A 17286-nucleotide genomic window follows, 5' to 3' on the forward strand; every position below is an offset into this window, starting at 1 on the left:
TCTAAATCTTTAAGAAGAAATTATAAGGGAAAATATTCATGAATTTAGGGTAGGCAAGAATTTCCTACGTTGGGATTCCATTATGTTCCTCAGCTCCTCTATTTTTTCATCTGTGTCCACTCTAGATTTATCAATCATGTCGTGCATTATGGGTACAATCTCTGCTGTTATCTGAGAAATTATTTCTGATTGCATTTTTCCCAGATCCTCTTTTGTTGCCAGTTCAGGGAGTCCAGGTGGTTGAGTATCAGATTGTTCCATCTCGTTGCCTTTGGGGTTGCCTTAGGTGATCTGAAAGTCTGGTTTTGAGACTTGTTTATGTGTCTTCTCATTTCAACAGATGCAGCCTGCTGTGCCTTTGTTGAGGCAACTTTTTGCTCACCCAGTGGTCCTCAATTCTCAGCAAGCCACTGAGCAGCCTTTTCTCTGCTGTTCACCAGTACACTAAATTCCTGGGTTCAGAAAGGCGGCCTTCTGGATCACTGAGCTGACCTGTTGTCTGGGTGTGCTTCTGGCTGGGGCTTGTGCACCCCAGTTCCTGTTGTGTGAGCAAGCTTCTTGCTAGGGTCTCACGCACTTACTGTTGGTATCGGGGTGAACCTTTGGCTGTTGCTTGTGTGCCTGTGCAGCTCTTTTCCAGGTGGGCCCTTGGCTTGGGCCAGTGTGCAGCCTCTGGGGTTGGGGTGGAGCCCTGGCTGGGATATACTTGCAGCCATGCTGCTCTGGTCCACACCGATGCTCTTCCAAGTAAGGTGGTCTGGTGTGTCTTTATTGCAGAGATTTTCTTCGCTTTTCTGGTGGGCTTTAATTTTCATCAAGGAGCCTCAGAGAGGCCTTCTTTCTGTTGTTCACTTCTGCTCTATCTTCTCAAGCTCAGAACAATATCCTTTATGACCCTGCAACTCCACTTGTATATTTTTTTTTACAGTGCTCTGAGTACAGTTCTAATGGGACATTACTCTTGTTACATTGACAGATAATACTTCAGGTGAAATTTCTCTCCATTAAAAAGAGCAGAAATTGTAAAGGTAAGGAGAGGATGTTACCATACCAGGTGTCTTTGGAGCAGACAGGGCCCCATAAAGTGGCAAAAAAGGGATAACCAAAAGTAAACTCTGCCAGTTGAACAATTTTGTAGTGGACCAGCACTAACCATGCTTAACCTATTCCCATGAATCTCAAATGGATTGAATGATGAGGTACCTTATATGGTGACACTTCTTATAAAGTAAAAATCATATCTGTTTACTCCTTTCCTGCTCCCCTGAAAGGAAGCAGAGAATTAATTCTCAAATTGGTACAATAATGAGAGCTCAGTCGAGAAGCTGCTTGCCAATGGAGTGTGTGTATGGGCCAAGGAGAGGGGTGAGGTGCCTTCAGGAAAAAGAAGAATAAGCCGGCCCATCCATGCCTCTTCAGACATTGCTCCCTCAAACACTCCTCCAACAACCAGCAGACTGATCACTTAAAATGCAAAGCTGATCACATCAGTCCTCTACTTACATTCTTGCAATGGTCCCATGAATAAAATCCCAGCTCCCTAGGAGGCAGAGCACACTCACCACTCTCACCCCTCCAGCCACACTGGGCTGATTATCCAGACATGTATCCCACTGCCAGCTTTTGCTCCCATTGCTGCCTTGGCCAGAATGCCTCGGCCCCGTCTTCGCCTAGCTCACCATCCTGACCCATCTCAGTGCAGGCCAAACACCACCTCCTCCGCACACTTTTCTTCCCAGGCCATCCCCACCTGCTACCCTCCCTGTCAGACCCAATTGGATTGGAGGCATACTTACACTACTGTAAGGATTGTCCTTCTGTCTTCTTCACTGGACTGTAAATTCCTATGAGGGTTCAGAATTACTGATCCTCATTGACCTAATATGTCACACAATGTCTGGCACACAATAATCATCCCAGTCATGTCTACCAAATACATAGAGCTTTTAGAACTTAGGATGATGGTTAAATGACACATACCTTGCTGTGGCAATTGTATCAGGACTGGGACCATACCTTGCTGCTTTAGAAATAAATGAGCACAGCGGAACACCCATCTGTTTTCTCTCCTCAGATACTGAAGGAACTTTAAGTATTTTAAGCAGATATATTTAAAAAGCATTCTTTTCAAAGTCTCAGCATTATACAGATCACTAACAAAACGTGTAGGAAATTTTATTGGCTTGGGAATGCAAAATATCTTCTTACCCAAATTCATCAGTACTCTTTTTCAAAGGGAAGAACCTGATCTTTCTGTTTCTCCCCTAAAGTGACCAAAGGAGATTCAGGGTTCATTTTGGCCACCATGCCATCCAAATGTGGTCAGAGAGACCGTATTATAAACAGTGATGTTATTCCTGGCAATCCGTGAGAATATGGCATTGTCAAAGTGGAACAGAATCTTTTTGCACTCTGATGTGCTGGGTAGTTATAGATTAACAATGATGATGATAATAATAATGTCTCTACCCTTTGAAGTAAACTGGATAAATTGGAACAAATACAGGAGAGGAATACTGGTAAGGTGGTCCTAGGATAGAAGGAGGATGCTTTACAGGTTGGAAATGTGAAGCCCAAAAGTGACTTCAAATCCATGTTCAAGATTATAAATGATTTATCATAAATTACATAGAATACAACTTAAACTTCATAAAGGAAATGAACAAGGGGCTTAAGTTGTAGTTCTATTATATATAATCATGTTAGTAAAAACAAGACTGATGCAGTAAAGTCTAATGTCTGCAGTTAACCATGTAGTGGCAAACTCCAGATCTCTGACTTACAAGGCTGTAACAAGCATTTCTGCTCACCTGGTAGAAAGATGCTCTCACTATAGACAGACAAAAGTCCCAAAGCCAGCACCAGTCAGCCTCTTGAAGACTTGACTTGTTAACATAAATGTAAAGAGGGACAAGAACAGTATGTACTTATCACAAACTCCTTGAACACATGGGTGGAATGTCACTTACATAATCTGGCAGGTTGCAGTTATGCTGTGGGAAATAAAAGCCTGCTTTCTTAACCCCACAGAAGCCTCTATGTTTTTTTTGTTGCTTTTTTAAAAGTCTTTCTATTTTATATTGGAAACAGTGCTCACAGCATGAGTAATGTCCATAACTTATCAGTAATTTAGCAGATTGTGCCAGTGTTGACATTTGTTCTTGGCTTCATTGTGTGTGAGTGTGTGTTTTAAACAATAATACAGCTGTCCCCATTCCTGGCAATTATAATATAAAAATGGTGTTCACTGAATCTGGCATCATGATCACTTATCCATGTGTTTACTCTTTTGTTGCAAGGCCTTCTGAGTGTTTGCTGCAGTTCTATAATCAGAATATAAAATTGGCTTAAAGTGGAAACTGGCTCCATACTGATAGCAAGAAAAGGGACTTCAGATCCCACATTTTACAGCCTTAGGTCTCTGACTCCACTATAGAGGCTTGTAAAGCATGTGTGTGTGTGTGTGTGTGTAAGATACTCTGACTTGATCTGAAGAAGTGAGATTTAAAACACCATGAGGATAGAAGAGTCACCTCAGCAGAGACACACTGGACTATTGCTAGTCATCTGCAGAGTATCAGGTGATCAAAATAGATCCCCTACAGAGTATTGCTGCAATGTTCTGACTGTTCCTATCATTAGTATCAACTTTATTCCCTGCTAATTTGTGCAGGTGATCTGCCAGTTGAGAGAGAAAGTGCCTCTCCTATGCAGAGTAAGTATCTTTGGGGCTGTTACTGTCCCTCAAATATTTGGGCTTTGGCTTGGTGGGCTTTTTGCTATTAGGTTAGCCAGTTAATTACAGTCTCACCTGGATTCTTATTAGTCTCGGCAAGTCTGAATATCCCTTTGGAAATCTGTTTGGTAGTAGTCGCTAAGCTGAGCATATGTTTGCTGTCTGATCCAGCAATTTCACTTCCAAGTGCAGATGCCCAGTAGATAGGCATGCATGTGTTCGCCAAAACACACGCACTGGGAGATCCATGGAGGCAGGTACCTAGATTAACAGTAGGATAGATAAATATGTTGTGCTATAGCCATACAAGGTCATACTATACAGCACTAAGATAAAAAAATATTGATGTGAAACAAATGACCACAGATTTAGCAGCCTAAACATCATACACTTATAAGCTGCCAGTTGTATGGGTCTTAAATCTGGGGGCAGTGGACCTGGCATCTCTGCTGAGGGATCCCAAAGACTGAAATCAAGGTATGGGCAGCTGGTGCTCAGTACCCTCCTAGAAGCTCACTCAGGTTGTCCGTGAAATGTAGGATCTTTTTGTGATTGGAGGATTGAGATTCCCCATTTCCTTGCTTGCTGTTAGCCATAGGCCCATCTTTCAGCTTTGGGAGGCCATTTGGATCCTTTGCCAAGTGGTCTCTATCTTTTCTTAAAAATAAATTTTATCTGGGCCGGGGATTTAGCTCAGTGGTTTCAACGTCTGCTATGCAAGCGCAAGGATCTGAGTTCAATCCTCAGTACCAAAAAAAAAAAATTTTATCTTATTTTATCCTATCCCCCCCAAACCTCCTCCCCTTCCTATGTACAAAAGCTGTTTGCATTTTTTTCTTGTTTTCACTTTTTTCTTGTCCCTTCCTTCCTCCCTTCCCCTTCCCTTGTTCTCCTTCACATTTGAACACTTTCTTACTATTTCCCAATATCCATTATACATTTCAGTCCTTATTTAAATGGTCTCTATCCTAAAAGCCAACAATGAAGAGCTTTCTCATACTCATTCTTCTCATGCTTCATCTCTCTTCTCCTGGGAAGATCCCACTCCTCTTTAAGGGATCATGTAATCAAGATGTGGAGACAATCTTCTGATTTGAATGGCAACTGATTTATGCATAATGACACCTGCAAAAGCCCTGCAGAGTAGCATCTAGATTACTGTTCAGTTGATGTACTGGGTGAAGGCTTGGGTACAAGTAGGGTTGAAGAATTTAGGGAGTCATCTTAGAAGTCTGTCCACAGCACATGAAGACATGGATGAATCTCACAATCAACATTCAGCCAAAGAAGCCAGACATAAAAGAATATGTAATGTATGATTCCATTTATAGAAAATACAAGAACAGGAAGTACAGTGGTCTTTGGCAGTAGAAGTCAGAACAGTGGTTACTCCTAAGTATGTAGTAATCAGAAAGGAGCATGAGAGGAGGGTCCTGGGGTCTAAGAGTATTTTTCTTCTTTTCTTTTGCAGTAGTGGAGATTGAACCCAGGACCTTGTGCATGCTAAGCTAGAACTCTACCACTAAGCTATATCCTTAGACATTTTATAATATTTTACTTTGAGACAAGGTCTTGCTAAATTTTCCAGGCTGGCCTCAAACTTCTAATCCTTCTGCCTCAGCTTCTTTTGCCACCACACCAGCTTCTTTTTCTTTTTCCAGTACCAGGGATTGAACTCAGGACCTTGTGCTTGCCAGGCAGGCGCAGTGCCACTGAGCTACAACCCCAGCTTGTTTGTGTTTCTTGATCTGTATGCTGGTCACATGGGTGTGCTCAGCTTATGAAAATTCAACCAGCTGTACATTTATGGTTATGTACATTTTTGTAAATGTATTATACTGCAATTAAAAAGTTTTTAGGATAAATTAGATTTATTACTTTAAAACAGATTTGTTTTGCCAAGGAAGCATGCATCCAAAGAAAGCTCTCAGAGTGGGAGCCTTTGGGGCGGGGGAATGAGCAGGAATAGAAAGGAAACAAGCATGTCTTGCCTGGAGTGAAGACAACAGAACCTTATGAAGTCTACATTTGAGTGCCAACTACTGGAAGTAAAAATTAGCCTTCTGTCAACTTGAGACTTGTGTGGAGGCTTCATAATTTGGGTGGCCCAGTGCAAAGTGACATGCAGGGCCCCTGTCCCAAAGTTTGAAGACAGCGAGAAGACAGCATTAAGCTAGTGATGGGTGAAGGTGGAGCACAATTGAGCAGGCATTCCCTTGAGCAGGAATGTCCTCCCCACTTTGGACAACTAGTGCTTTGGTCCATACAAATGTCATGTGGTTTAGCCAGAGGCTGGAAGGTGAAACTTCATTAATATATATGAAGGCAAGTGCTTTTTGATGTGTAAGACACCAAATGAATGCAAGAATTATTATAATGATGGGCCCTCCAAATGTTTGTCATTCCTTTAATTAGCTAAAAATCCTACCTATCACCTCCTGGATAAGCAAACAAACTCTTCATAAATAGTGCAAGGTGCACTTCTGCCTTGTGAATTAACACAAATTTCAAATTATTGGTAGAACCCTAATCTTGACAATTTACCAGTACATTCCTTGGGTTTTCCACTTCAAAGAAACAACAGGGTTGAAATTATTGGAGTCTGGGTACTTCCCACCAAACTTCTTTCTCTTGCTGAGATTTGCATTTTGGTCAAGTTCCCAATGGAATTCCTGGCCTGCCTCTAGGAACCTACCCTCGAATCCGCAGGGTCCTGGGGCGAGGACTCCTAGAATCATCCATCTGGGGCTGCGTCGGGTAGGTAACTCCCTGGAGTCCGCTAGAAGATTGCGGTGTCAGGCCGGCAGGGGTGTCACCCAGGGTGTGGAGCAGGGGTGGGGGTTGTGTGGCATTTTTAGGGGTTGACGAATTCCGCAGAGACAGGGCATTCACATTGCATTTCTGTGATTATTTTCCCTGGCATACACTCTGAAGTTCAGATAGCTTCCGGATGTAGTGGCTTACTAAATAAAGCTTTTGGGGACTGTGGTACCCGAAAGATTCATGACCTAGGATTTATGAGTAGTTCCAAGGATGAGACAAGGTTCTAGGGTCTCGGTGACAACTGGGTGTTGGACAAACGGCTGCTGCAAGCTTTACCGAGGATAGAGGATGGGGGAGAGAAGCGTTGATGGGGGCCTGAATTTCGGCCCGGCAGGAATTGGGCGCCGGGCACAGGCAGGCAGCCCCGCAGTCCATTAGCATGCAGGAGCCGCGCGCGTCGTCCTTGACGGGCTGCCCGGCTGACCTTGCTGGGCTTTCCCGAGAGAAATCTCTAGGAGCGCTTGAGGACGCGACCACGGCGCTGACTCAGTGCCCTGCATGCCACAGGCAAATGTTCCTGTCCAGCAAGCCCAGCTTCGCAGCCGCGGCTTCCCCTTCTTACCCTATATTCATTCGAAGATTCAAACCCTGCGTTTTCCGCTCCACCCTTCCCCCTCTCCACGGCCCGCTTGGGTCCTTAGTCCGACCGTCCCGGTGTTTTGTCCCCACCTCCCATCCTCAGAACTGAAGGCCAACATTCGCGCTCCTTCGCTGCGGGCTGGGGTTAGACGTGGCCCGCCCCAAGCAAGCACCAAGCTCTGGGCGTCCGCGATCGGGAGCCGGGATGGAGAGGGCGGCGCGCGGCGCGCTGTAGCGCACTGGTGGACCCGACCCGGCCAGCTCCCCATTGGCCGACACTCAGGGGGGAGGGGCCGCCCCGGGATCGGGGCACCTGCCTTCGCCCCTCCCGGGGAAATCGGTGGCTGCTCGGACCCGGCGCGTGGCGATAAAGACAGCGGCGGGAAGGCCTTGGGGCCGCGGGCGATTTCCTCGTGGCCGCTCTGGTCCAGTTGCCGCTGCGGCTCCGGAGACGTTCGAATGCCCTTTGCTCTGACTGCGCCAGCAGGAAACTTTGCCCTGCGAAGTCCTCCGGTCGCCTGACCGCGCAGTGACTCGCCTGGTCGGCCGCACGCCCCGCGGGGCCCAGGAACCCCGCTCGTGATTGCTGGGCGGTCCCTCACCCTGCGACCGCAGCGCTCTGCCGCCAGGATGCGCTACGCAGACCCTTCGGCCAACCGGGATCTGTTGGGGAACCGAACTTTGCTCTTTATTTTCATCTGCGCCTTTGCGTTGGTGACCTTGCTGCAACAGATCCTATACGGCAGAAACTACATTAAGAGGTAAGAAAGTCCAGGAAGGGGTGGGATGCGCGGAGCCCATGGGCAAGTCCTGGTGGCCGCAGTTGGAGAGTCCCTGGGGACCAGTGTCCGTGGCATCAGCGCTTAGCCCAGGCACCCCGCCTCCGGCTTGGGTCCTGGCGCTGCGAGGGGCATCTCCGCTGTCGGTGGCAAGAGAGCGCCTGCTCATCTTTGGCTGGGGGCCCCGACAACTTTGTTCTGCTCTGAAAAATGGAGAGCACTTTGGAATTCTGAGCAGCCAAGCTGACAAATCTATTTAAATGCCCAAGCGGTGGCAGGGATCCGATCCGTGTTCCCCAAACCTGTAGTTCCTTGGCTATTTGGTTGGAACCTGAAGGCTGAAAATCGAGTCCGTTTTTTTGTTTGTTTTCAAACCTGGTGGATACTACCTTTTTGTGGGGGCCCTTGGAGGGGGAACTTTTATCTCCCCCAGAGCGTCGGGTTGGGTGGGGATGGTAGTGGGCTGTGAAGATGCATTGACATAGTGAATTCTTATAATCCTAGCCCCTGGGTCTGTGAACCTACAACCTGATCCCTTCTTAAGCAGATGGCTGTTTCTCATCTTTAAGGCCCAAGGTCAGAGCTGCACAAAAGTTGGATTCTTCCCCATCCCCTACCCCATCCACCGGCAAACTCTGAGAAAAGAAAGGGCAGTCGGAGGTGTCACTCAGAAGGTCCGAACCGGCCTCAGTCTCTCTGAAATGCAGTCTACACTGAAATGCCAGCCACCTCCTGCGGCTCTGCTGGCTTGGGGAAAACACTGCGGGTGACTCTGCTGGGCCAAGGGTCTCTAGGATGCCTGTATACCAGAGCCTTTGGTAGCTAGAGTGCCCCCCTCCCCCCGTCTGGCTTCTTTTTTGCTGTCTTGTCTCCCCACCTGAACTATATTCCCCCATCATCATAGGAAAGAAAATATCTCTCTGGCTCTGAAACCATCTCATTTTCTTCTCGAAACTTCCAAATAATAGAACGTTGTTCTTTATTCACTCTTTGAGGTCTGTTTCAGTTATATGTGCTCCCAATCTGGCCTGCCCTGGAGGATGGGAGGCCTCAGTGATGGTCTTGCTCCCAGTAGGAAAGCTAGCCAGTTGGGTTGTTTTGTAACTTCTTTGTAACCCTTCCTAGAGCTAGGGAAGGTGAGGCCTCTTGTCCCAAACATTTGTTTCTAGCCAGTCACTGCTCTTGACCTTTCCAGAGAGCCTTCTTTCCTGGTTGGTGGTAGCTCATGTTCTCTGTGAGGTGCGGGTGGCTTTAAGGAACATTTTCAGAGTCTCCTGGCTTGTTGGGTCTTACGGGACCCGCCTTCTTCTTTGGTTACTGCTGTCCTGGACATGATCCTGTGCAAGGACAGAGAGACCCAGAACCGGCCCAACTGCAGTTCTTCAGACCCATGGCCTGCTGCTGTCTTGTTGCTTTTCCCCCTGTGGAGTAGTTCTGGGGTCCTACCCCCTCCTTCTCCCTGGGGCTTCAGGGACTGCCTGGACCCCTGCCTGGCCAACAGGGGAGGTATCAGTACTAGGGCAAATGTCAACTGCACACTGCTTGCTGGCTCTCACAAGCTCTGCCTGGTTTTGGTGGAGGGGCTGGCTGCCTGGATCCCAGCAGGTGCACCAGCTGCTACCCATCCCTCCCTTGGACACCCTGACCCTCCAAATCACACTGATGCCACCTTAAGGCCTTATTTTAGAGACTCAGCTTAGTCTGACCAAGCAAGGACAATTTGTATGTGCCGATCCTGGAAAGAAGCCCTGGATCTGTAAAGAAGGAGAAGATGATGTGGTCCTAGCGCTCAGGGGGGTTGAAGTCTGGGAAAACAAAATGGACATAAAGGGGGAGAAGTAAGTGTAACATTGTCTGAGAAGAGAGGGATCCATGGGCTGGAGTGGTTAGGGAGGATTGTGTGGAGGAGGTGGAATTTGCGTGAAGGAAGGATACCATTTAGATGGAGGAGAGGATGTGAACATCCACAACTGAAAGGAGTAGAAATAGAGGTGTAGAGATGCAGGTGTGAAACAATTCTGTCTCATCTCTCTTACACCTTCGCTGCTGCACATGGCTCAGTCACTGGTTAGTCCATCAGGAAGGCTGCTGCCATCTTGAATCCTGTTGTAGCTCCCACATCAGTTGCATCCAATTTTTTGCTTACTATCTTGTTTCCTGTGCATATCTTAATTTTAATGAGCTAATTCCAAGGAATTATTGGTCTGTTTCCTATCTGGAAACCTCAGTCCTGTGTTGCTCAAGCAGAGGCCATTAATAGTGTCACCAAGAGGCCACTGAAATGCAGACTTCTGGACCCTGGATCTCACTCTGAAGTGTGATCTAGTAACCTGCCTCTTTAGCAGGACCCCAGATGACCTCTAACTAGCTCCCCCTACTGCTCTAGACCAGTGGTTCTCAATTGAGGCCAATTCTGCCCCTAGGCAATGTGCAGAGATATTTGTGGTTGTCACATCTAATGGCATCAAATGGGAAGAGGCCAAAGGTGCTGGAAAGATCCTCCAATGTACAGTCACCCCTCCACAATAGAGAATTATTTAGCCACAAATGTCAGTAGTGCCAAGATTGAGAAACCCTGCTCTAGACAAGAAGCTATGTGTCTAGCATATAGTAAATAAATACAATAAATATGGATAATATTTATATAATATTACAATATAATAAATACAATAAATATGGATAGCCAGTAAACATGGATAATGAATAAATGATTGAAGGTGGGGGTAGGTATGTGTTTGCATTGTGTGTGTATGCAGGGGTAATCATTGGAAGAGACACATGAAAAGACACATTGCTTAAATGCTGTGAGGGAAGAAGTAGACAGCTCTAGCAATGGTCAGTAGCTCCTGTGAAGTCCTCCAAAGATTGAGAACAATTTGAGTTTGGTTCGTTAGGCCATAGAGTGACATAAATGGTGCTTGAGCAGAATAGTGACATGATAAAAGCATTAGGAAGAAGGATAGCTATCTGGATCTTGTACAGGAAGGGATAAAAGGGAGAGTGGCTGGGAGGTATTATCATAGGCCTATAAAAAGTGAGGAGAAGTTGTTGCAAGGAGAGGATTCACTTTAGAGCCAAGGGATTCCTGAAGACTGGTATGATACCACCTTACCCAAACCCCAGAGATTAAGGGATGGCAGGGTCTTCCAGTGATAGCTTAGGAACAGATTGCTGTAGATGGAAGTGGGAGACATGGCATATGTACATTTATTTCTTTGGACCCTTGACCTCTTGCTGGGCTGTGCAGAGGGTACTTCTGAGAAGGTCCATGATGATCAGTCAGAACTCCAGGGATCCAGCTTGACCAGGAGGGGAGAAGGTAGGCGGTTGTGGTAGCTTAGGGCACTTGGGGTTTCTTTTGGAGGATCCATATACTATGTGGATTAGGAGGAAAAGACATGGAACAAAGCCGCAAAGTTTGCCCTTGATGTTCTTGGATTCCTTGTCTGTGTTTGATTGAAGACTTATGAAGTATTTGTAAATACTTACAAAGATTTACTATGTACTGAGCACTAACCTAGATGCTGAGGGTGCAATGTATGCAAGATAGACATAGGCCAGGCCTGGAGAAGCTCATGGGCTGTTGGAAAGATAGAAAGGCACATGCCTCCAAGGGGAAGCTTGCCTGTGGACAGGCAAGGGACTTTAAGGACAAGGAGGAGGGAGCCACAGTGAATCAGTGTGCTTCAGGGTGCATGCAGACATGTGAGAGAGGTCTCAAAGAAATGATCCACAGGCATAGGTGGAGGTGGAAGGAAAGAAGGAGTGAAACTCATTTTGAGCAAGGATTGAGGCTTGCCAGAGGAGCTAAGTATTCTGCCTCGTAGATTGTTATACCTGTAGTGTTGGGGTGGGTGAGGCAGATAGAGCCAGAATGTGGGCGAAGGTGCAGGTCAGGACAGAGACTCCCAAGCCTCTTTCCAGATGTGCTGGGACACTGTGGAGTTATCCAGCAGCTCTTTGGAATGAGCTCAGGGGCTCAGATGGGAAAGAGCCAGGCTAGCTATGTGGACATTGGGGTACCACCCATGAAAGTCAGTGCTTTGAGAATTTTTATGATTTTAATGCAGAGTAAGAATTATATTTGGGTAACTCCACCAAAAGACTTCTAGATTTAATAACCAAATTCAGTAGCGTAGCTGGATACAAAGCCAACACTCAAAAATCAATAGCATTCTTGTACACAACAAACTCACTGAGAGATAAATTAGGGAAACCACACCTTTCACAATAGCATCAAAAAAATGAAATACTTAGGTATCAGTCTAATGAAGGAAGGGGCAAAGGGGAAGGGGAAGCAGGAGGGGTAGGGGAAAGGAAAGAAGGGAATGGAATTAATATGAGAAAATGAAAAAATGGAAACAAAGTCTTTGTAAATAGGGAGGGATGGGGGAGTTGAAGGGAGGGCAGGGGAAGGGGGGAAAAGCTACTGTGGTAATAACAGCATGGAGCTGACAACAAACAAACAAACAAACAAACAAAAAACCCAAAAAAGACAAAACAAAACAAAAAAGCAGATCTGAGGATCAATGGAACAGATTAAAAGATGCAGAAACAGCTACAAACACATTCAGCCACCTTATCTTTGACAAAGGGACCAAACACCTTCTGGAAGAAAGCCTCTTTAATAATTTATTATTACTCTTGAAGACAGAGGTGTAGGCAAAGACTTCATGAACCAAACCCTGATTGCAGGGGAAATACTACAAAGAATCAACAACTGGGATCTCATTTTATCAAAAAGCTTTTGCACAGCAAAAGAAACCACCATCAGAGTGAAGAGATAACTCACAGAACGGGAAAAAAATTTTGCCAGTTGTTCCTCAGATAAAGAACTAATATCTAGAATATGTAAAGAACTCAAAAAAATCAGATCCCCCCAAATATAAAGACCCAATTTTAAAAATGGGCATTTGAAATGAATAGACACTTATCAGATGAAGTAGTGGAATTGGCAAATAAATATATGAAAAAATGTTCAACATCACTGGTCATTTGACAGATGAAAATTAAAACAACACTGAGATTCCATTTCACTCTAGCAAGTATGGCTATTATCAAGAAATCAACCAATAACAGGGCCGGGGATTTAGCTCAGTGGTTGTGCTGCCTGCCTCACAAGCACAAGGTCCTGAGTTCGATCCCCGGTACCAAAAAAAAAAAAAAAAAAAAAAAGAAAGCGACCAATAACAAATGCTGGTGTGCTTCAGGGGAAAAGGAGCCCTTCTTCTTTGTTGGTGGGAGTGTAGATTGGTGCAACCCCTATGGAAATCAGTGTGGAGGTTCCTCAGAAAACTAAAACTAGAGGCTCCATTTGACCCAGGTATTCTCCTTCTTCATATCCTCCTGAAAGAATTAAAAGCATGGTACCACAGCAATATATGCACACCCATGTTTATAGCAGCACAGTTTGTAATAGTTAAATCTTGGAAACAGCTCAAATGCCCATCAACTGATGAATGGATAAAGAAGATATGATTTTTGTATACAATAGAGTAGTACTCTACCATAAAATAGGATAACTTGAGAAATTTCTAGGTAAGCGGATGCACCTTGAAACCATACTCTTAAGTGAAATAAATTGGACACACATGTTTAAATATCACATTGTTTTTCTGGTGTGAGAAACTGAATGTGTAAATAAGGACTAATATGTACAATATTGGGAAATAAGATGGTAATGTTTGAATGGGAAGGGAAACAAGGGAGGGGGGAGGGGGGAAAGAAGGAAGACAAAAGGAAAGAGAATAGAAGGAAAAAATGGAAACAAAAGTTTTGTAAATGAGGAAGGAAAGAGGAGTTGAAGGGAAGGGAGGGGATTGGGGAAAAAGAAAAATCACAATATACTATATATAGGTACAAATCCCCTATGATGAGTGTGGTCATTATGTATATCTAAAATGTACCAAAAAATTAATTTTTTTTCTTTTTTTTTGGTACCAAGGATCGAACTCGGGTCCTTCCACTTGCGAGGCAGGTGGCAAAACCACTGAGCTAAATCCCTGGCCCAATAAAATTAATTTTTAACAACAAACATTTTGTGAAATAGTATTTGTTCTTATTATGAAAAATCTACTCTACTGTTTTCTGTTCTACTTCATTAAAACTTTTCAATTTCTTTACAAAAATACAATGGAATATTATTCAATCTTTAAAAAGAAGACTTCCTGACACAGGTTACAGCATGGATGAACCTTGAAGACATCCTACTAAGTAAAATAATCCAGGCACAAAAGGATAAACAGTGTATTTATTATTCCACTTATAGGAAGTATTTAAGAGTTGTCAAATTCATAGGGACAGGAAGTAGAATGGTGGTTGCCAGAGGCTGAGAGGCAAAAGGGGGAGTTATCATGTAATGAAATCAGAGTTTCAATTGGGGAAAGTCACAGAATCCTGATGGTTGATGGTGATGGCAGCACCACCACGTGGGTGAACTTAGTATGCTGAGCTGTACACTTACAAATGGTTAAAACAGTATAAAATTGTTCTGTGTATTTTATTACAAAAGTTGAATAAAAATCTGAAAACAATCTATTAAATTTGATTTTACAATCCATTTGGTGTGAACCCTTAGAAAAGTACTGCTCTGTGATCCCTGAGGCAGGGAGTGTAACTCATTGATGGAGCTTGCATAACAAATGTGAGGACTTGGGTTTGACCCCCAGCATCAGAAATTTAAAAAACAAACAAAAGTAACTACATTAAAAAATACTGATCCGCATGATGGGGTTAGATGCAGTCGCACAGGAAGGAGCAGAAAATGATGGTGGTCAGGGCACACAAGAGAGCCTTGGTGAATGCCTTCACTTAGCAAGTTAGAGAGGAGCTGGCTCAGGAACCCAAAGCTGGGAACCCAAAGCTGAGAAAGACGGAGAGCAATGAGGAGGTCCCCCCACACCACCCACCCTGTATGGAGATTGAACCCAGGGCCTTTCCACTGAGCTATGTCCTCAGCCCTTTTTACATCTCATTTATTTTGAGGCAGAGTCTCACTAACTTACTAAGTTGCCCAGGCTAGGTTCAAACTTGTGATCTTCCTGCCTTAACTTTCTAGAGGCCTGGAATTACAGGCATGCACCCTTGAGATTTTGTTTATTCATTCTTCAACTCATGAATATTTAGGTTTTCCATGTCAGGTGATTATAAATAATGCTGTCAGGGATGAATTTTCTTTTCAAGGATATATGTTTTCGTTTCTCCTAGGTTTTTATCTTTGAGTAGGGTTGCTAAGTCATATGGCAACTCTATATTTACTGTTTGAGGAATTGCCAGATTGTTTCCCAAAGTGGTTACAATATTTTATATTCTTTTTAGCAGTGTATGAGGGAACAAGTTTCTTCAGAGTAGTCATTGTTATCTGTCATTTTGATCACAGCCATTCTGGTGGCTTGAAGTGGAACCTCACTTCAAGGTGAGGTGGAGGCTTTGATTTTGTATTTTCCTGATGACTAAAGCTGTGGAACATCTTTTTATGTACTTATTGTCCATGTGTACTTCTTCTTTGAAAAAATATTTGTTTAGATTTTTTTGCCTATTTAGAAACTGGATTATTTGTCCTTTTTATTATTGAGTTATGAGTTCTTCATATTTTTCAAATATAAGTACCTTAATAAATGTATAATTTGCAAAACATTTCTCTAATTCTATAAGTTGTTTTTTCACCTTTTTTTTTTTTTTTTAGTGCTGAGGATTAAACCTAGATCCTCTTGGGTGCTTGACAATCATTCTCTCTCTCTCATCTGTACCCCCAGCCCTATGTTTTCACTTTCTTCTTGGTATCCTTTGAAGCACAAAAGTTTAAATTTTTGATAAATTATAATTCACCTAGGTTTTTGTTGTGGTTGGTTGGTTATGCTTTAGCCATGATATTTAAGAAACCATTTGGCTGGATCCAGGGATTTAGCTCAGTGGTTCTGCCGCCTGCCTGGCAAGCGCAAGGACCTGAATTCGATCCTTGGTGCCAAAAAAAAAAGAAAGAAACCATTTTACTTAACTCATAATCACAAAGATTTATACCTATGTTTTCTTTTTTTTTTTCTTAAATTCTTTTATTAGTACATTTTAGGTATACAACACATTTACATTTCTCATTGGGAACTTGTACCTTTACATGATACATCTTGATTCTTATTTTTTCCCCATTCCTAGCCCTCCCTTCACCCCCTCCATCCTTCCCTATTTACAAAGACTTTATTTCCATTTTTTCCATTTCTCAGCATTTTTCCTTTCCCTTCTTTCCTTTCCCCTGCCCCTCCCACTACCCCTACCCCTTTGGACCTTTTCTTCCTATTTTGCATTATCGATTATTCATTCTAATCATTAGTACATTTTAGGTATACAATATAATGACATTCATCATTGGAAATTTGCACCTTTACATAGTCTCTCTTGGTTCTTATTTTTCACCCTTGCCCAGCCCTCCCTTCAACCCCTCCACCCCTCCCTATTTACAAAGACTTTGTTTCTATTTTTCCATTTTCTCGTATTAATTCCATTCCCATCTTTCCTTTCCCTACCCCTCCCACTTGCTTCCCCTTTGCCCCTTATCTTCCTATTTCACATTACCTATTATATGTTTTAGTCCTTATTTACACTTTCAGTTTCTCACACCAGAGAAACTATTCGGTATTTATACATATGTGTCCTATTTATTTCACTTAAGAGTATCGCCTCAATGTGCATCCATTTAGCTACAAATGACAGTAATTTCTCATTTTTTATGGCTGAATAGTACTCCATTTTATAAAAAACCACATTTTCTTTATCCAGTCTCCAGTCGATGGGCATTTGGGCTGTTTCCAAGTTTTAACTATCACAAACTGTGCTGCTGTGAACATGGGTGCACATATATCACTGTGGTATGATTCTTTTAATTCTTTAGGGAAGATCCCCAGCAGTGGGATAGCAAGGTCAAATGGGACTTCCAGTCCTAGCTCTTTGAGGTATCTCTATACTGATTTCCAGTGCTTGCACCAGTCTACACTCCCACCAGCAGTGGAGCAGGGTTCCTCTTTCCCCACAGCCCCGCCAGCATTTGTTCTTGGTTGATTTCATGATAGCAGCCATTCTTTCTGGAGTGAGGTGGAATCTCAGTGTTGTTTTCATTTACATCTCTCAAATGACCAGTGATGTTGAACATTTTTTCATGTATTTATTTGCTATTTCTACTTCTTTGTCTGAGAAATATCTGTTCATCTCAGATGTCCATTTTCAGATTGGGTCTTTAAATTTGGGAGGACTGATCTTTTGAAGTTCTTTATAGATTCTATATAGTAGACCTTTGTCAGAGGAAGAGCAGGTGAAGATTTTTTCCCACATTGTGGGTTGTCTCTTCACACTGCTGGTGGTTTCTCTTGCTGTGCAGAA

General features: G+C 43.8%; 1 protein-coding gene across 4 annotated transcripts in view; it reads left to right on the forward strand.

Moving 5' to 3' along the window:
- Window positions 1-4514: 4514 nt before the first annotated feature.
- St8sia5 (ST8 alpha-N-acetyl-neuraminide alpha-2,8-sialyltransferase 5) overlaps window positions 4515-17286 on the forward strand; it is a 106584-nt gene continuing 93812 nt past the window's right edge. Inside the window, exon 1 of one of the 4 annotated variants that reach the window (XM_087189223.1) lies at window positions 4515-7899. In XM_087189223.1, the coding sequence (XP_087045349.1) occupies window positions 7769-7899 (131 nt within the window). In that variant the 5' untranslated portion in view covers window positions 4515-7768. The remainder of the gene's footprint in view (window positions 7900-17286) is intronic. The other 3 variants (XM_087189226.1, XM_087189219.1, XM_087189225.1) reach the window with 3 other exon arrangements.

Source organism: Heterocephalus glaber, unplaced genomic scaffold (assembly GCF_053883595.1).
Source record: "Heterocephalus glaber isolate CG9 unplaced genomic scaffold, H.glaber_assembly_v1.0 deba00000331, whole genome shotgun sequence".
NCBI classification, from domain to species: Eukaryota; Metazoa; Chordata; class Mammalia; order Rodentia; family Bathyergidae; genus Heterocephalus; species Heterocephalus glaber.